At 40.2% G+C, this 21,191-nt stretch overlaps 1 protein-coding gene across 3 annotated transcripts in view; it reads left to right on the top strand.

Annotated features, from left to right (window-relative positions):
- Window positions 1–299: 299 nt before the first annotated feature.
- Window positions 300–21,191, top strand: part of tes (testis derived transcript (3 LIM domains)) — a 56,758-nt gene continuing 35,866 nt past the window's right edge. For 2 of the 3 annotated variants that reach the window (XM_048257370.1, XM_048257373.1), the window contains exons 1-4: window positions 319–475; window positions 7,043–7,128; window positions 17,793–18,039; window positions 19,089–19,481. In XM_048257370.1, coding sequence (XP_048113327.1) covers window positions 449–475; window positions 7,043–7,128; window positions 17,793–18,039; window positions 19,089–19,481 — 753 coding nt within the window. In that variant the 5' untranslated portion in view covers window positions 319–448. Of the gene's footprint in view, window positions 476–7,042; window positions 7,129–17,792; window positions 18,040–19,088; window positions 19,482–21,191 lie in introns of all 3 variants that reach the window. The other variant, XM_048257372.1, reaches the window with a different exon arrangement.

The raw sequence follows: 21,191 nt of genomic DNA on the forward strand, positions 1-21,191 counted from the left end.
TAGGCTAGACCTATATTAGGCTATGGTCTCAACCAAGCTCACAAGGTCACTCCTATCAAAAGGACTGATCATTTGATGTAGTATAGGCCTAGGGCCTACCAATTAGTCCTTTTCCCCCCAAAATATCCGTAACCCAGTTTTACCCGAAATCTGAGAAATACCCTATGAGTCTTGTATCAATACATCAAAATTGGTTGAAGACAATAATGGATTTTTCGAATGTGTCGAAATCAACGTCCAATATAAACCCAACTTTACCGCGGTGACCAAATAATGGTTCATTTTACAGCGGAAGAAAAAAAATGGGAGTAGCCCCAAAGCCTTTTATCTGGCGGAAGTGAACGGAATAGCTTCGTTTACAGACACACCGTAAGTCCAGTCCAGTTAGGCAGGATATAACTTGTTGTGTTATTTTAATTATTCAACATATTGCAGAGTGACACAGAAGATGGAAATACAAAAGGAAATGAAAAAGGTATGCTGATGTTTCAGTTACGCTTTAACATTTCAGGGAAATCCTGCAATGGTGAGGAAAGCTTTCTTTCTTGGTTAAAATGTGAGAGGGTGACTGACAAGCGTAGCCTACATGTCTTGAGGTAGGTTAGGCTACTTCAACTGCTTGTCTCCACATTTACATTTAGCCTAGGCTAGCCTACTTACTTTTGATAATTGAGGGACTAAATAAAGCTACCACTTAGCCTACGAGTTGTCCGAATTTGGGGACCTAGTAGGTTAAGTGGCAAGATGGCTTAGGCTACTTCTACCCAATCTCAAAGTGCAAATAGTTCAGGCCTAATTAGGTAGGCTACACAGTGCAAAAGGTAACTTGGGCTATAATGTTTGGGATGAGGTGAGGTGTTGGGAGGTGACAACCTAGGCTAGTCTGGGTCTTCAGAGTGTTATTGAAGGCTATATAGAAGGATGAGCCGCTCTACCAGCGAACTTTTTTTGTTTTGTTCCCAGAATGTATGTTGGTTTGGTTATGCCGTAGGCCTATGGTTTGCCAGGAAAGTGTTTCTGACGGAAATATAAAGTTCCTTTTTCGGCGAGGCTGTGTTTTGGTTAACAGAGCGTTCTCCCAATGTTCTCTAAGGTTTGGATTGTGAGGACCACGGAACAACCGGCATAACGTAGGCCTACCCTTTGGGTTGTATGCTATAGGGCCTATTCAGACCGCAAACGTGGCGTACTGTGTTCCAGGGCTGCTGCGTTGCGTTTTATGTGTATTCATACCAGAAACGGCTCTGATGTGGCGCTGTTGTGGCCAGTCTGCCTGACACTGCCGATGTGAGTCGCGCATGCTCAGACGTGTTGTTGGTACCAAAAACGGACGTTTTGAACTCGGGGGCTGCAGATCATTTGTCTTTTTGTCCATCCTCCCTTCCTTCCTCTTCCTAACCCCTCCTTAAAGGTATCCTGCTCACTCACGCTAATTAGGCTGGAATAAACAGACACGTACATTTCAGAGAGCCTAATCATATGAACATGGACTTCCCACTTAATTGACCCTTATAATGAGGTAATTTTTGATAGTTCTTGAAACATGAATGAATACTTGTTATACAATGCGTGAACAAAACGGGCATTAACTTTTTTTTTTTTTTTTTTAAAGTTTGCATGGTAGTTCATGAGAGTTCCAGCATATAAAGATATTTTCTTGGACTATCTACTAATTTATTGTAGCCTAGCTAATAAATCCCTACGAACTTCTTGGAAACCGAAAGTTGAGAGATGGGAGTGAACTTTTTTTCCCCCCCACCTTGACAGCTTGGACCAATGATCGCAGAATTCCGACTGAAAACGCTTCTGCATAGGATGCTCGTGTTTCCTCGCGTATCAGCCCTTTTGCCTCTCTCCTCATTCTCACCTCCCCTGGTTGCAATTATGATTGTGTTCATAGGAATGCATACATAATACTTCCCCATCGATTATCTCAATGCCAAGTATATCACATACAAACACATGTAATGTTAAGTTAAATGTTAGAAGTGAATGTTGCATAGGCTACATAGTAGGTAGGCTTTCATGAGGAGACCGGTGTTACATGGTAACTGGCTCCCATGGTAACTGGCTGCGTTGATGACGTTGCACGATTGATGACGAAAGTTTGACAGATGTGCCTGCTTGCAGATTTGTCACTTTAAACTAGAGACGAACACAAAATGCATGACATGTTTAAATTTCAACATTGTCTGTAGTACTATGTGCACTGGACCATGAATATGCCACCCAAAAAAACACCTTATTAGCATAAATTAACTTCAAGTGGGCTTCGAACCACTAATAAGTTGAACTGCTCGCTTGATAATCAGATGTCCACCTGCTTGCGCCACGAGCCAGCTGACGGCAGGAAGAGAAATTGACTTGACTGTACGATTGAAAGAAGTCAGCTAACGTTATTATCATTGTAACAAGTAGTGTTGCACGGTGTATCGATACTAAAAAGGTATCACGATGCCTTCGCGCAAAAAACGATACGATTTCCGACGTTTTTTTTACCCTTTACCCTTAATTAACGTTCTGTGTCTGCGTGAACTGCTGCTATCATTGCTCCTTGCATGCATCTAGGCAATAGGGCGTGTCAAGCAGGCAGCTCTGAATGAGTGAGTGCGCAGCATACAGTCAACATACAGTAGTTCTTTGCCGACCGTCCTCGGCCTTGTGGATAAAACAAAAGGTGAAGTGAAATCTGCAACTATTTCGGATAAGACAGCGAATAGTGAAGGCAAAAGCCATCAGGTACACAGAGGTCCGCTTGTGAATTATGTTTCAAAGTCATTTAAAAGCAGTAGATTACGCATGGAACTTGGCTAAACACCTCGCAGACATATCCCAACATTTTGTTCAAAGAGCGGCAGGTAAACTAATATGCTATAGAAAACACGACTACATGGTTAGTGCCAAGTTCTTCTCTTCTGTTTTAGTCTAGCCTAATGAAACGAAAAGGTTCTCTGGGATAAAGCGAACCTTCCTTCATCAATGAATTTTGAGACATAACGAGCTGTAATCATAGGGTGCTAACATGATGAAAGCGCAATGTTCACGCCAGAATAACATTACCATAACTTGTAAACAATCTATTTCATGTTCGGTCAGTACTACTGGTAATATTTGTCATGGCATGTAGACTGCAATTTGTTCAATAAGTATTGCCCAGATGTAGGATAGGCTACCCGAAATGCACCAATTAAAGCCCAAAGCATATAATACCACCAAAGCGTGTTGAGTCCTAATAATAATAGTGGCTTATTGTTACGTTGTAGCAAATCATGTTATCAAAGAAATAGACATAGGCTAATGTAGGAATGCACACAGACATATTGCAACAGGTAATGGTGTAGGCCTATCTGATCTAAGACCTGAGTGGTTGGAACGTCAGACTTGTACACTGGGCAAAGAAGACTATCCTCACATTTTTCCCTTTGCAACTGTCAAAGAAATCCCATGAACATGGGAAGGCCTAGGGAAGCCTATACTGTACATCAGATGGCCTAAAGATTAGGCCCCTCTGCATAGCATTCAGTGATTTGCATGCAGTAATTTCAACACTGACCTTGATCTAGCCTAGTTTGGCTATTTAAAGCTACTTTATTGGCAAAACACAACACAATGTAAATTAACTATAACAAAAAAGAAAGGACTTAATCACACAAAGTAGGCCTACTATTTTACTGACTATAAAAATAATAATTATGTAGAACCCAGAATTGACCTGCACACTACAAAAGTGCACCGAATTCAACACAAATGACTCAATACACTTGGAGGAGGTATGAGTCCTTTCTTTTCCAGATATCTTAGGATTTCGCCGTAGTATCGTTTCAGTATCGAGCATCGTGATATTTATGGCAGGTATCGTATCGAAGTCATAATTTTGGTATCGTGACACTAGTAACAAGTTAAAGCTCATCATGTTATCTGACAACCGTGTTATCTTGCTACCGTTGCCCAAGCCATTTACCGTTTGCCTTCAAAATATCATGGTTAAGTTTTCACTGAGGTTAGGCTGTGGCCGCCCCTACCTGAAGTGTCTGTAGAGGCACATGATCGCCAGCAAATAAATCAAATACAAATCTGTTGCCTAATTGGGTATCCTTTTGTCCAGTAGCAAGAATTCAGTTCATGAAACATAGGCATTGAAATCCACTGCAATGGACAGGAGAAGTCTATAATGTGTCCATATTTGACACACAATTTGCGCACAGGGAGAGTCAAAACTCTCCCTGTTAATGTTGCTGACACGGAAACATAGGTAGCCATGGGTTTGATGTTCTTTTGATGCTTTATTTCTAGATTTGTCAATCATTATCTCCTGTGGCGCAACAGGTTAATGTCTACACATTTGTATATCACGCTAGTCGACATGGAGTTCAATTCTCGCGCATCGCAGTTTAAAAAAAAAAGCAACACCAGCAATGCTTCCTTAATTTAGGCTACAGATAGACTAGGTGGCCACAGCCTGACCAGCAGTCAGTGAAAGGTTTGAAATCTTAACCTTGAAATCTTGATACTTTGAAGACCTGGCTTGGGCAACTGCAAGATGACATGGTAGCCATATACCATGATAAGCTGTGTTAACTTGCTACAATCATAATAATATATATCAGCTGGCTTCTTTTAATTGTATAAGTCAAGTAAAGTTCACTATGATCTGTCAGCTGTTTCGTGGCACAAGTATGGTTTTCATGTAGGCAGTATTTAGGAGGCAGGTTTGATACCCACGTGGAGTTATTATTAGGCTATTTAGGTATTTATTTTTGGTGGCATATTCATGGTCCAGTGCATGTAGCGTACTACAGACCATTTTGACATTTAAACATGTCATGCATATTTGCATTTGTTCGTCTCCAGTTTCCATCAGAAAGTGACAAATCTGCGAGCGGCCACATCTTTCGAAGAAACATCATCACTCGTGAAACGTCACCAACGCAGCCAGTTAACATGGGTGCCAGTTGCTATGTAACACTGGCACTAGGCTACTGAACGAGACTGAATGTAACCGTGGCCGGATGTTTTATCCAATAGTTGTTGTGCAGATGTATAGTCCATATTATACACACCCATTGAACCAACAAAGAAAATGCAAAAAGAGACTTTTGTGTAATAATTCCATATTTTGTGTAGTCATTCTATATCAGAACCTCTGACATACAATCCAAATAGTCTACAAGAAACCTCAGTGTTACCTTTCATTTAAGACCAGGATTATGCTTCTACACCAATAGGTTGCCACACAGTAAGGCTTTTATTGTCAGTATGCATTTTGGATGCATGATATATACATACCTCACATACATACAGCACACTGCTTGCTACAGTAAGCCTCCTCTACATACTTGCTGCACACTGCCCCCCCTCCCTACATACACAGCACATTGTCTTCAGGATCTTCTCCAACACACATTCTCTACATACCCACAGCACACTGCCCCCACCTACCCCACACACACACTACACCGCACACACACACACACACACACAGTCACTGCTCCACTCCCTCCCGCCCACACACACATCTTCACTGTCATCACTCACATACATCACATACAGTACTCTGCTTGCAATAGTAAATCCCTTCACTTGCAGTACAATGCCCCCCTCTCCCCCCAATACACAGCACATTGTCTCATGAGGAAGCTTCTCCAACACACATATTGCACACTGCCCTCTCCCCACATACACAGCACACTATTCCATCTCCCGTGTCATCCCCCCAACACACACACCAAGACCCCTGGCAGTTGGGTTAGCCCCTTGAGCCATGGATCTGCCCAAAGGTTTCTTCCTTGGTAAGGGTGTTTTCCTTGCCCTGTTGCTCTTGGGTGCTCCTTGTTGGTGCCACCCCTCCATAAATGCACAAATAGGCTGACGCCAGACATAATTTCACTGCATTTCTTACTTCCAGTAACTATATGCATTTGACAATAAACTTCCTTGTATCCTTGTATCCTTGTATATCGGCGGCCGATATATTATTGGCTGTTAAGTGAAAAAATGAAAATATCATTATCGTTCTGATAACAGAATTCCGGCCAATAATTTGTGCCGATATTTTTTAAAGCCCTAATTTTCCGACTAGGCGTCCACTCATTGTGGAGACATGAAGAGGCTTGGTAGGTATTAAATGAATCACTTTGAGAGCTGTGAATGCAAATAAAGATGTTTCTTAATCAATATTTGCCAGAATATGAATAATTTTGCTATAAAAAGGACATAGACAACATATCAAATGTGACTTGACTATTTCATGGAAAATACGCACGCACACACACACACACCTCAACTTTCAGCCTTATTGCATATGTGTAACTAATGTAGTGTGTTTATGTAAGTAGCGTTGGGCATAAGTGTCAGTCAAATACCATACCATAAACGTAAACATACCTAGGACTGTAACTATGCTGCTAAATTATGTTCATTGATTAATGTTGCTTATTATATCTAGATGTACTGATAAATTTGGCCTATAAAGAAAATGTTAGAAAATGGTGAAAAAAGGTGATTACCAATGTGAAAAATCCAGGAAATCTGCTGCAGAGGAAATCAATTATGTTAATAAGTGTATTTGAATCACAGTTAAAAGCCTCAAACTCAAACTCATGCATAGTAATATTACCACTGTGATTAGTAAATGTGTGTGAATGTGTGGGTCATTCCATGTCAAATCAGATAAGATTTTTGTTCAAACCTTGTCTATATCAAGAAAACCAAGGCCTGTATATTATTCTCAGCTTTTGAATTTACTTCAGTTTTGTGAAGTTGTAAAGTTTCAGTTTTTAGACTGAAAATCACAGGCTCCACAATAAGGCATTTCTGAGAGTGTAAAAATTATACAAAATCAAGGGTGAAGAAATGTGTGAAAACATTGGAATTTAACAAAAACTATTTTACAGGCCTTAAAAAAATTATATGGCACAGCGGCCATTTTATTGGATTTTGCCTGATTTGACACAGAATGACCCATGTAGACCACTTTTTACCTTGCCATGAATAATGGCTAAATGGGAAATGCCTGGTTAAATATGCTCTGTTATCTGTACAGATGACTCTTGGCCATGAAATTGGAGCTGGAGCAATGTGTTTGAAATGCAAGGACAAATGTGAAGGATTTGAGCTGCACTTCTGGAGGTATAGTATTACTTTTTAATTTTTATATCAGTGTACTTGTAATCTCAATATAGATTAAATTCATCATGTTCTAGCACAGGGATGTCAAAGTCAAATACATTAGAGGGCCAAAAAAACAAATTTGCTACAAGCCGAGGGCCGGACTGGTTCAATGTTTATTAAAACAAATTAAAATGACTGCACGTAACCTATTGAACCAAGACGTGTACTGTATTTTATTTAATTATTAAATGAATAATGACTGTGACTGAAGTGCGGGCAAAGTTTGCACAAATGTACGATTTTTCCCATCCTCACCGACCTCGTCATAAAACTTGTTTAAATGATCATATGATGCCTCCTTGCTGCTTTGTCGTCTACATGAGCCTTTCTCAAACTTCTTTGACCTGAGGCCCAGTCAAGGCATACTTTGGAGTCATAGGGCCCACCTACATGAACCCACCCCCTCCTCCCACCCCCCATTAAATTATCATAATGATATCACAATTATTATTATTTTTATACTATATTGCTATACATGCACTTCAAAACAGTCAATATTTAAAGTGCTAAGATTGTTCACAAAAGTTTGTGAAAACATGCACATCAGAGTACTGCTTTACTAATGTAAAATATAATTAGGCCTACAATAGTTTCATTGTTTTTGCATTGTTGCATGATGCTTGCATGAGGGAAACATCCCAAAACAACGGCACCCATATAACTGCTGTTGTTTTGACAACAGCAGTTATATGGGTGCCGTTGTTTTGGGATGTTTCCCTCATGCAAGCATCATACACTGATAGAATATTTATATGTTATTTAATTACATTTAATTTGAATGCCTGAATGTAAGGATTCAGGAGACCCAATACCAGCTTGTGTGAATGGTAAATGGCGGGTCAGATCATGCGTAAATCACTGATCTGGAGATCTTTAACTAAGACTAATTAATAGCTTTTGGCTGACTTTAATACTTAATGGCAAACAGTGTTTTATATAGTCTGTGCTCTGTTTTTTATGGAAGTTGCATAAATCCACGTTGTTCTATTAAATGTCGTTTCATAATTAGCCTTCGAATAGGTTGAAGCTTAGCTTTGCTACCAACATGCACACGCATGCATTGAATAAACGCTTACCACGACTTAATTCTGTGCCTCTATGTTTGATGACACCAAATTAACAAGTATTTCCAACTAATTGCAGAAATGTTTGTTTTCTTTTTCTGTCCGCGGCTCCTTGACCAATTGCGCAGCAAATTATCAGACGATGGCCCGGGAATAATTTCACTCTGCAGACCATTGTCCAAATTGCGGACCGCGGCCCATAGTTTGACAAATGGTGACCTGCATGCTGCCATATTAAGGCCTTTTTACAGTGTGTTTTAGCCGGGTTTTTCGTGTGGAAGGCTCTGTAGAAATCTGGCACCCTATTCATCGAAGTTAAACTGAAAGAGCGTGCCGCTCAGACACCAGAATGAACGAGTTCACAGTGACGTTCAGCAGTAGCCTAATACAGTACGTTCAGTTCACGTTCGCTCAAAATACATATGAACGAGTGACTTTCGTTCAATGAACGCGTTCAGGCACAACACTGAGGAGGGGGGTAGCTGAAAGTGCCCTGACTGAATACTGATGAATAATGAAGCCGAGGCGCGAAACAGCACCCGGCGGCAGGCCTGCGGGCCGGTTCTAATACTAATCAAATATCATCCTGGGGGCCGTAGATAATTCATAAGCGGGCCGGATCCGGCCCGCGGGCCTTGACTTTGACATGTCTGTTCTAGCATAACTGGTATTGCCTGTCTTAATGTTTTCAAAATCTCTTAATTAGTTTTCTCTGGAATATTTGAAACTCTAGTGACCATCTATATATCTATTAATGACAGAAAATTCTGTCTATCTGTCTGTCTGTTATTCGCATATCAGAATCAGAATCAGCTTTATTGGCCAGGTTTGCGTAAACAGACAAGGAAATTGACTCCGGTTAATCTTTGCTCTCAAAGTACAAACCTCACTTCACACATAAGAATAAAATATAATATCAAAAAATTTAAAATAAAAACATTAAAAGAATAAAAACAGAACAGTAATAATAGAATGAAGGGCAGTATATAAATATGGCTATGTATAAGAATAAATACAGTATGTATTTTGCAAATAAATAGACACTAAGGTAGCATAGGGTAATGCAATTGACCTGTCGCTAAACGCCACCCTTAGAACGCTGATGAGACAATGACAATCCAGCCTCAACGGGACTCGGACATCAGCTTGGACAACTCCATAGGAAACAACAGGGAGGAGGCATAAAATGACAAATTAATGGTTATTTATGGAGTTTATTTAACTCAAAAAACCCTGACGGATAACCATAGTCAAACGTTTTGCATTGGGGACGTGTAATACTGATAGCCGGTACCCCGAGAGGCTAGAAAACGGGTATATTTTCATCAACTTTAGCCTACAGGAGTCTCTTGCGTTTGCAACAGCTCGACGTAATGTAGTCTACTAATCCAACAACGTGGGCACAGGTTCCCTGTTAAATCCCAAGATGAAAATGCTCATTAACCACCTACTATATTCTTACTACATCAAATATTAACGTAACCTAACATATCTTAGTATCAATCTTCCACTAGCTAGCATTAACGTCAGTGGTTTTTGCACGGCTACTCGCCACAACTGATTGTCACCTTGTATATATTTTAAAGTTTTGAATACACCCCTCCATAGCATAATTAAGTCCCTTTTGATAGCTTCTGGAGGAAAGTAAATCCTTTATCGACCAAAACGTCCTCAAAGCCTCCTTTCATATACTGTCAGCTGCGATTGTCCACAATGTATTTCTAGTCTAGTCTGGTTTGTTTGTCCGAGTTTTCACACGGTAACAATGGGGGTCGGAGCTTAGCGATAGGTCAATTGTCCATGGGAGTACGGCTGGGGATGACCGCCTCCTTGTTGTCCCTGTCAAGGTTGCCAAGTCGTGGACACCTCAGCAGGCACAAGCAAGATGCAATATACATTAAAAAGAGGGTGGGAATTAGGGCTGCAGCTATCGATTCTTTTTGTAATAGATTAATCTAGCACTTTATCGATCGATTAATCGGATACATTCTTTTGCATTTTTAAACAACAAATACAAATAATGCATAACGAAAATGAAGTGGCTGTAAAATGATCAATTGGCACAGAGGTATTTATTCTAACTCCAACATTTGGCTCCAAAACTAAGCCCATTTATTGCAATTTACACATTTAGTGTTTATAAGTGCCAGTGCGAACAATTAAACAATGTTAACAATGTTTAAGGCATACTCTCTTGCAATTGAACGTGAATAAGTTTACTTAAAAACATCAAAGCTAAACATCATATCACGACATCGCTACAAATACAGTATGCGATTAAAATCAGCGAACATCAATGTATAGGCTACATAGATAGATAGATTGATATATTGTAGGCTACTTTATTGATCCTTTATTGATTGTTTCAGCGATGCTTGGTGAAACAGCAATGAGTGGATGTTTTCGGTTCAGATGCTTGTTCTCTTCCTTTTTGAGTTTGTAATGATCCCAAAACTTTAGACATTCTCTGCCATTTATGGACATCTTGACTCCGCCATCGCGCCAACTAAATGTATCACCTTTATACTCTTTGGTATCACGCGCTAGTGGTATGCTTCCTGAACAACGGTCCGTGTGGAACAATCAGATCCCTGCGCGTATAGTGTGCGTCATAGGAATTTAACAAGGCTTCAAGGCTTCTTAGTGCAATATCAGTATAGACTGATTAAATATAAATATAGTGCAAGGCAGTTCGGTGCAATGATAATGTATTAATAACAATTATTTTAACTGTAAGATTGAAGTACACATTAGGTGGATGAGCAGAACATTGTAGAGATTTTTGCTGCCCTTTTCCTGAGCCTGGACTGGTACAGGTCCTGGATGGAGGGAAGGTCAACTCCAATGATCCTCTCCGTTTGGTGGCTGACCCAAACCAGACAGTGTTGAAGGTGCTGATAACAGACTGAATAATGGCTAAGTAGAAAGTGGTCAGCTCCTTAGGCAGATTAAACTTCCTTAGCTGTCTCAGAAGTATAACCTCTGCTGGGCCTTTTTCTGGATAGCGTCAATGTGGAGAGACCATTTTAGGTCCTGTAAAATGGTTGATCCCAGGAACCTAAAGGAATCCACATTGGACACTGTGTCGTTCTGAATGGCGAGGGGGGGTGAGTGGAGGGGGACTTCTCCTAAAGTCCACTGTCATCTCCACAGTCTTCTTGGGGTTGAGCTCCAGGTGGTTCTGACTGCACCACTGGACCAGCTTTTCCACCTCCTGCCTGTTAGCAGACTCATCACCATTCTGATCCAGCAGACCATCCTGGATCAAACCAATGACAGTGGTGTCATCTGCAAACTTCAGGAGTTTTACAGATGGGCTCTTTTGAGGTGCAGTCATTAGTGTAGAGGGAGAAGAGCAGCAGGGAAAGGACACACCTCTGAGGGGCACCTGTACTGATGGACCGGGTTTTGGATGAGCTGTTACCCAGTCTGACATGCTGCTGCCTGTAAGTCAGGAAGCTGATGATCCACTGACAGGTAGAGGCAGGTACTGAGAGCTGGGTGAGCTTCTGATGTAGAAGTTCAGGCATGATGGTGTTGAACGCTGAGCTGAAGTCAACAAACAGGATCCTGGCATACGTCCCTGGGGAGTCGAGGTGGTGCAGGATGAATTGCAGTCCCATATTGAAGGCATCATCCACCGACCTGTTTGCCCTGTAGGCAAACTGCAGGGGGTCCAGCAGGGGTCCTGTTATGTCCTTCAGATGGCTCAACACCAGTCTTTCAAAGGATTTCATGACCACAGATGTCAGGGCAATGGGCCTGTAATCATTTAATCCTGTGATGAAGGATTTTTTGGGGACTGGGATGATGGTGCATACGTTAAAAAATGTACGTACATCTGGCCCAGAGTGTATCACATTTCCAGCAAGTTCTGGGTAACAAAAAAGAATGAATTGGAATATCCCAAAAGGTATGATAAATTTAGTGATCAGTGTAAAAAAATGCACAAAACCGGATTTAGAATGTTGACAGAATTCATTCTCTTTCTCACCAACAACATAAAAGTATGCATACAAACTAATAATTAAGTCAGACACAATGGTTTAGATTTATTTGGTCTATAAGAATAAACAATTTATTTGTATATAAGCAAATGATGGTCAATAAGAAAAAACATTACCAGTAATGCAGGAAGTAAATATCCTCTATATTTATTTAAAACCATTTCGGAGGCATACTATACATTTGATTCAACAGATACAACTTCCTTATATGATGTATATCAGTATACTATGAAAACTATATATATAAAATATATTATTACCTATGAAAAGCTAGGAATACAATCACCTTCATCGTCACTCAAACATCAATGTGTTCTAAACATTTAAAAGTAGATTAAATAGTAGAACAAGCCTGTGGAGAATACACACATACAGTACACACACATATACACACAAACTCGCGCACACACACATACTCACTCACACAGAGGAGGGTAGGGAAGGGGGATGGGCTGGGTAACCTGAAAGTTGAACACAGAAGTTCTGTGACTCATTACAAAACGCATCCCCTTCTGCAGAATGCCAAATCTAAAAGCAATTTTGTTTACCAGTAAAACAAAGTTGCCTACACTCATGCCACACAAGCTTTATTCTCCTTTTTAAATTTTTATAAGTCAACAATTTCTCTGTGGCTTCTGCTGAATAGAAATATGTACTTGATGTACACCTTGAGTAGTAGTTGGAGCAGCTGCCAAACTTGAAATAATCAGAAACTATTGACAACGGCAATGTCCACAAAGTGGAGAAAAGGCGTTTTACACCTTGTTTTACACCTGTGTTTTTTGAAGTACAAAATATGTTATTATCATTTGATCAATGCCCCCCATGTATTTGTTTTAATCACTTACCACAATAGGCTGATGTACAGGTTTTTTTGTCCCAAGCTGAATTGTTCTTCACTAGTCTGCATACATCAGTCGAATTATTTGCATTATGGAAATTGGACAAGCAGAAGTGCACAAGTGTCCTTCCACTTTACTGCATTACCCTCTATTCTACACCACCTCATGGTCCAATGCATTTTCCTAAGGGCGTTTTCAGATCTATAGTTAGGTTATTTGGTCCGCAGGAGGCAATACATTGGTACAATGTTGCAAACAAACTTCAGTTTCACACACACTTTGTTTTTAGGTGGACCAAACTGTGTGGGAATTGAGCAGACCGCTCCCTCAGGGTGTTTCTTCTGGCTATTTGGAGCTACTTCGTTGTAGGCTACACACTGGAGTGACAGTTTTGCTTGGCTCATGTTTGCATCTGTGTGGAGTTTGGAAACAAGTCGTGACTGCAGCTAGAAAATAATCTGATTTACTAAGCCGATCATACATGTATGAAACATTGTTTGTGTCTCCTCACGCATCCACATTTGTCCATGTTTCACGTAATTGGGACCAATCACACATGCCTTTTATTTAGGAAGTGAATAGGAAATTAAATGTACCTAATTTTACCAACAATCCAGTGATCTTAACTCCCATAATTCACTACAACTAGACCAGTGGACCTGTTTGTTTCAGGTTGGCTTTTCCACCTGTTTTTGGAGGTATTGGACCGATCAATTTGGTGCGCACCCACCCTAACAATGGATACTAGAGAGTGAAGTGAACCCCATGTAAATGATCAATCCCAGAAACTTGTGAAACTCTTCTGGGGTCTCTTCATCCCATGGCCCTGCACTGTTTACCCATTGCCAAACTTTTACATCTGGAGATGTCCTTGTAGCGCATGTCATGTTTGCTTGTGGTTTGTGTAGTGCTTTAGCCTGGTCCTACCAGACTCTCGTACATTTCATAACATACATAGCGTCTGGCCACTTTCCATTGCCTAGCGTTAACTTCCCAAAATCATAGAAATGAATAACATTTCTTCTATGATCCAAGAAAGATTTAATTCGAGTTATTTTTTAACATTTTTTAACTAATGATCTAGGGCAGGGCTCTACACTAACATTTTTTTTCAGGAGCACTTGTGCGCCCAAGTTAAAAAATTTAGGAGCACAGACAAAAATTTGGGCACACAGTCAGTTCTGTACTTAACTTACACATACATACACACTTAATCTAACATTATACTGCAGATAACAGTTAAACATGCCAGTGCACCAATTGCGAATATTAAGAATGACTGACAACATTTAGGCTACAGGAAACAGGATTTTAAAAATCAGTGCCTACTTTATTTTCAGTCTGTTCTATTTTCCTACATTTTGTTAATGTAAAATAATAATACATTGCCAGTATCCTGCCAAATGTAGGCTAATTTATTTATTTGTAAATCCATCTATAGCTAATCCAAATAAACCCATGGTGACCTATCTGACTGCATACTGCCTAATAGGCTACTACTACTAAAACAGTCCATTTTCTCTTCCACAAAACCCAGCATAGGCTAATCAAGGATATATGTTTTATACTTTTAGTTTTTATTTGAAATATCTGCATTGATGGGGGCAGTAGGCAAACGTTAGGCCTACTTTCGTTTTGCACTTCAGCTTGTATTCGGTGTAAACAAACATGCATGCATGGAAGCCTGGAGTTGTCAGTAGCGTTCTACCTTTGAATAAAATGGGAGTATTACGGGAGGGTACTTTTGTGCCGGTTAGCTACAGCTATATTTTGCATATTGCAGCCAATACGCCAACTGGGCTAAAAAGGCATGTTGGGTTACCTTTCCTTCTCTCACTGCATTCTCAGAATCTCATCCTGTTCCTCCTATATCCAATGAATTCGGTGGATAGAAGAACTAATTTCTTCCATCTTTGCATCTTGGCTGGCTAGTCTAACTTTCCACTTTTTCTGCAGCTCTTGGATTTGATAGAAGCTGACTACTAGCGAAGTCACAACCAAAAACTGCTAACGATGGGAGGTGTAGTTTTATGCTGCATTCGGGCGACGTGATTCTATGGTTTGCACCAGTAATGTTTTCGATGTTGCGGTGTATTTTGTAGACAAACATTGACATGGTTTAGAAGTCATTCGCACCAGTGCGCCTAAATATTTTTTTGCACTCGCACGGCATCATTTTTACTCGCATGTGCGAGTGAAATGGGCGCACTGTAGAGCCCTGATATAGAGGCAAATTCTCCCATGTGCGCAAGTCAAAAAAGTGTGCAACTAAACGCTATTCAGCCTGCGCACATTCTGCCCTTTACTTAAGTCTGTCATTTACTCGACATGAAGCCAGTTACATGCTTTGGGTGGAACTACTCCAAAATCTGGGGATTTTTTATGTCTACAACTCTTGCGCGCATTCTGCCACTGACTTGAGCACCTTTCCAGCTATGCACATCTGAGGGCTATTGGGGTATTAAGGTCAAGGCTATGAACCGGTTCACGGAACAGAAACAAAACCAGGAACTTTAATTTTTTTATGTTCTGGAACAGAACCGTTTATCTAAAATAATGGTTACAGGTTAATACCGTTAATTTTTCCGTTCTTTGGCAAGATTTTTGTGCAATATGGCTTGGTGAGGTTCACTTCCGTTCGGGAGGAATGTAATAGAGAAGCTTGCCACCAGCTATACAGGCAGAATCTTTTTTCATTTCCCTCTGGGGCCTGACAAGGTTTTGGGCACTTGTTTATAAGTTTAATATTCACAATGGCAGCTATGCATACACCATTGTGGTTTTGTATTGTCTGATGACATAAGTGAGACAAAAATGCACTAACATTGACATTGACCTGACCAGGTTTATGTTCACAATGGCAGCTATGTAGCCTACCATATTTCAGTTACTGTATTTGGACAGATTTAGCTATGTGAGCTGCACAGTCTTTTTGGTGGATGTAGGAACTACAGTGATGCTTCTGTAATGCTTTGTGTTTTTGTATTGTTTGATGACATAAGAGAAACAAATGCACTGATTGGGCCCTGACCAGGTTTGGTCAATTGAATTTCTCAATGACAGCTATGTAGCCTGCCCTATTTGTCATTTGCACCAATTGAGCTATGCAAGAAGTATAATGGATGTGTTCAGTTGTTTGCCAATAAACAACATGGCAAACATTCCTTGTCTTAATTCATGTATAATATTGAAAAAAAAAATGTAGGCATGTCAGAATTACAGTTATGCCGCTTAAATAATGTAGCCTATATGCTTTTTTAATGATTGATGACCGGATAGAGACTTAAGGAAAATTATGTAGACTATACTAAAGTCCTAATGATCAGCCTAATTATTTGTATGTCCCACGGCTGACATGGAACGTTATTAACTGGTTCAGGAACGTTAATTTTAGGGTTGAACCGAAAACCAGGAACGAACCAATTGGGAAAAAAATCTGGTTCAAAGCCCTGATTTAAAAATCTGGTTCGGAGTAATTTCACCCTAGGGTCCTTTGCACCATGACCCCGAGCCAAACACCCTCCCAGAACCTGTTTTCCCTTCGTCGAACCCTGATCGAGTAGCGCTGTCAGAAACTAATGAGTTTCTGCAGTCGTAATGGTACCAACTTTTATCTCGTAAATTACCCCACTAATAATGCCCTGAATGGTACGAAACTACTACAGTAGTACAGCTATGTTCTTTACTCATAAAACGAGGCATTGAAAAGTTTGTAAATACACCAGGAGTTTATTTAAATAAGACTTGCCTGGCCTCAGCTGTGGCGCGGCTGGCTGGGGCACCGTGCGCTGGCGACCCGGGTTCGATTCCCGCCCCGTGGTCCTTTCCGGATCCCACCCCTGCTCTCTCTCCCATTCGCTTCCTGTCACTCTTCACTGTCCTATCATTAAAGGCATAAAGCCCAAAAAATATACTTTAAATAAGACTTGCCTGATGGATGCTACTATCTGCTACTATACCGCTGCGTCGACGTTACTTCCGTGATTTGGGAAAAGCCCGTAAAAGACGGCCCCTTGGTTAAAATGAAATGACAATACTTTAATCATATTGCTTAAGTTGTGCTGGAAAAAGGATATAACATCAGTCCGTATTGCACATTCCTAAGACCTATAAAGTCTATTAAAATATAGTACTGCAAAATGCTGTGAGTTTTTAAGGGTTAATATGCTGATACAGCTTTATGTTTTTTCCCATTACAGTGTCACAAGGTGGCATATTTCCCGACATTACCTTATCAATGAGGCTATACACAATTTGAGGCAGCCGTGGCCTACTGGTTAACGCTTCGGACTTGTAACCAGAGCGTTGCCGGTTCAAACCCCGACCAGAAGGAACGGCTGAAGTGCCCTTGAGCAAGGCACCTAACCCCTCACTGCTCCCTGAGCGCCGCTGTATCAGGCAGCTCACTGCGTCGGGATTAGTGTGTGCTTCACCTCACTGTGTGTTCACTGTTTGCTGAGTGTGTTTCACTAATTCACGGATTGGGATAAATGCAGAGACCAAATTTCCCTCACGGGATCAAAAGAGTATATATACTTACTTATACCTATACTTATACATTGTTAAATAGAGAAACCCTGTTATTATCACTGCGTTTAGATATTGGAGCTTACCGCCTTGCCTTACCTAAATAGTGTGATCCACTGGTACGTGCAGACTCATATAAATCTTTTCAATAAATCAGCCATAACCACTCAATTTTTTTGTAGGAAAATATGTCGCAATTGTAAATGCAGCCTTGAAGACCATGATGTGCAGATGAATACAGCTGAAAGCAAGAAAGTGGGCAAGCTGTTTGAGGACACCAAGTATACTGGCCTCATAGCCAAACTGAAGACTGATGGTTTTCCTGCTTATAAAGGCAATATGGTCACCCTTCCAGTTGCAGGACAAGTCAAAGATATTGGGAAAATGGTCACCTTTGAGTGGGCACCACCAGTTGCAAATCAACACTTGGTAAGATTTGTGTCCCCTCCCTGATTTAAATAGTTTTCTATGTACACAAAAATGCATATAATTACAACATAGCCAAATGAATGGCCAAAAGGATGCAGCCTTCAAAAAGGGAGGACTAAGGTAAGGTAAGGTCACTAAGGACTAAGGAACCATGCTTAAAAGTGCACAATAGACAAGACCATCTGGTAACACTTTATATTAAGACACGCATATTCACTATTAATTAGCTGCTTACTAACATGTATATTAGTAGCATACTAGCCATTTGTTAGTCATTATAAGTCACTAATTAATACCTTATTCTGCAAGACCTTATTCTACCCTTACTAGACCCTTAAGAATTTCCCCTATGTAAGCTCCTAATTACCCCTTATTCATAATTATTAAGTAAGTTGTTGCATATTAATTATTACCTAAATATGCATGGCTCAGCATGGGGCTTGTAAAGTGGTAGTAACACAAGAACAGTTATTCACCCCGAATAATACTTATCAAAGATTAATTCACAATTAATTTGGCACTTATTAACCCCCATGTGTTCCCTAAACTAAAGTTGCCTCCTATTCACACTTTTTGAATGTATTACAGCGCACACAAGAAGCAGACAGCCAAGTTAGCACAAATACAAAAATCGATTTCAGACCCAACTTTAGAATAGGGAACATATTCTGCATTCTTCTGGATGATGAATGACGACTACATCCTTAACCACCACTGCCCACATTGTTGCCGCTATGCTAGCGGGGAAACATTCAAACTCATTTTTTTATTTAATGTACTTTGTGTTTATCTATGTAGCGTAGCTAGTGAACACGTATAGCAGTAATGTGTGACTCCCTCCCCTACTTATATTGTATATTTGATATTGTGGACATGATTTGTGAGACTGTATTTCTAATTATAACCATTTATGAAATCATCCACTTGTTTGCCGGGCAATCAGAAACATAAAATTAACCTGAAACATTGCTTCCATTTATCTTTTTGTCTAATACCTTGTTGTCAAATGTACAGTTTAATCAACCAATAATCATTTTCCATCATTACAGGTAGCAAGATACATGGAGCTGTTACCGCCTGAGAAGCGGCCAGTTGCTGGTACTCAAGGTGCTGAGTATCGCAAGCGGCAGATGGCCAAACAGCTTCCTGAGCATGATCAGGATCCCTCACGCTGCCACGAACTCACACCAGGAGAGGTTAAGCTCATGCAACAATATGTGCGGAAGTGCAAGGATGAGGCTCTTGGTGTAGGAGACCTCAAACTGCCGGAGGATTTGGTTGGGGGGGTGGCACATAGCCCAGGAGTCAAAACTGAAACTGATTTGAAAGATGCAACCAGACCTGAGTCTGGGTCAGAACAGGCTTATAAAGGGACCATCTCTACAACTGGATCAGCCGGTGCCCAAGGAAGTTCAGGCAAAGAATCCATGGAATCAATTTATGTAAGTGCAATTTTTATATGCAGGCTGTACATCTACACACTGTCATAATAGTAACATATTAAGACAATGTATTAGAAGGCTATAAAGTAGTGCTGTCAAACGATTAAATTTTTTAATCACGATTAATCGCAGAATTCCTATAGTTAATCACGATTAATCACATATTTTATCATATGATTAAAATTCTATTATTTTGCATTTCTGAACTTTCCAGGAGTCCATATTAACAATAAAGCAATTATTGTGTATCTTGATTGGGATTCAAATGAAAGCAAAGCAAGTTACTTTATTAACTGAACTTTAAGACGTAGGTCTATTTGATTATTTCAAATCAAATTTTAAAAGTTGTGCAGCAGACCTGAGGCAACACAATATATTCTTCAGGATTTGCGTCTTAGTATGTTGCCACAAAAAGAAAGGGAAGGGAAAAGAAGGGGTTTGTGGCTCCAGGCGATCAGGAGAGAGAATCCCGATGGGAGGCTGTGGGACCCGACGTCTAAATTTGTTTACGTCTGCGGCAAACACTTTGTTAGCTAAAGTCAGTCAGTCATGCTAGCTAAAGTCAGTTGATGTCCGATGTTAAATATGTCTAATCTAATAATGAAGGAATGAATGAAACTTTGCAAACTAGGAGCTGTGATTACATGTCATAGTTCAGCTCCGAATTAGCCTGCAACACCTAGCACTAGTGCTATTGTAGTTACCATGGTAATGATAAACAAAGCCGTTCTCATATTAAATGCTACACTATCGTGGTTGCACTCTGCATGTTAAATGCGCTATAAAATAGCGACACCGGTCAGGACTTGGAGGAGAGTTTGTATAACTCGTCTGCTGGCTGGCCATAGCATTAGATCGGTATAAATAGCTATATATAACACTTGGGTAAGGTTCAAAAATGTAATGCACTGAAATTCTCATAGACCCCCATTCAAATATTTCCGGGTAGTTTCACCTAAAAATGCCCGGATGTGTCAAAAAAACGGATTACCCAGATTGGTAATACCCAGATTGTTGGAGCCATGAATACAACGTTCCATTCCATTCGTCAGTGTGTATTGTTTAGTTTCCGGTCTAGCTAGATCCGGTGTGGTGTTGTAGTTGTTCTAACGTTAGTAATTGTTGCAAAAGCATGTGAAAAAACTACAAAGTGTGTTACACCAAAAAGAACATTAATCTCGCGATTAAAAAAAAAAATAAATAGGTTTACGTTAACGCTGTTAATGATGCGTTTAACTGACAGCACTACTATAAAGTTATATATCAATAACCTTAGATCAAGACCAACTAGTTGCATATTAAGGATTTACCAAGAATATCTACGGGGCTCCAGACTAACTTTTTGCACTGGTGCGCCTAACTTTTTTTCTTAGGTGCACCAGCACGAAAGTTAGGTGCACCCAAATTTTCAACCACATCGCATTTAAAACCGCAGCAGGTTCACTTTTTTCCCTTAATTACTGTCCTATATAGGTTGTCCTATGACTTATGATTTACAATTCTACAAGAAAAGTAACTTAATGAAGTGTTGGTGCTTTAAGTGCTTCACTGAGCTGAAATTTAAACTTAACATCTCAAGATTAGAGATGCACTGATAGATTGTAGCAAATTCTAGCAACCAGGCCAACACTCAGGGCTGGATGTAGGGCTACAAAGAAAGCGCTAATAGGCTACTGAGTTTTTCTATGCAGTAAACGCTGTGCTTTGCCA

The sequence above is a fragment of the Alosa alosa genome, chromosome 11, assembly GCF_017589495.1.
Source record: "Alosa alosa isolate M-15738 ecotype Scorff River chromosome 11, AALO_Geno_1.1, whole genome shotgun sequence".
Lineage (NCBI taxonomy): Eukaryota > Metazoa > Chordata > Actinopteri > Clupeiformes > Clupeidae > Alosa > Alosa alosa.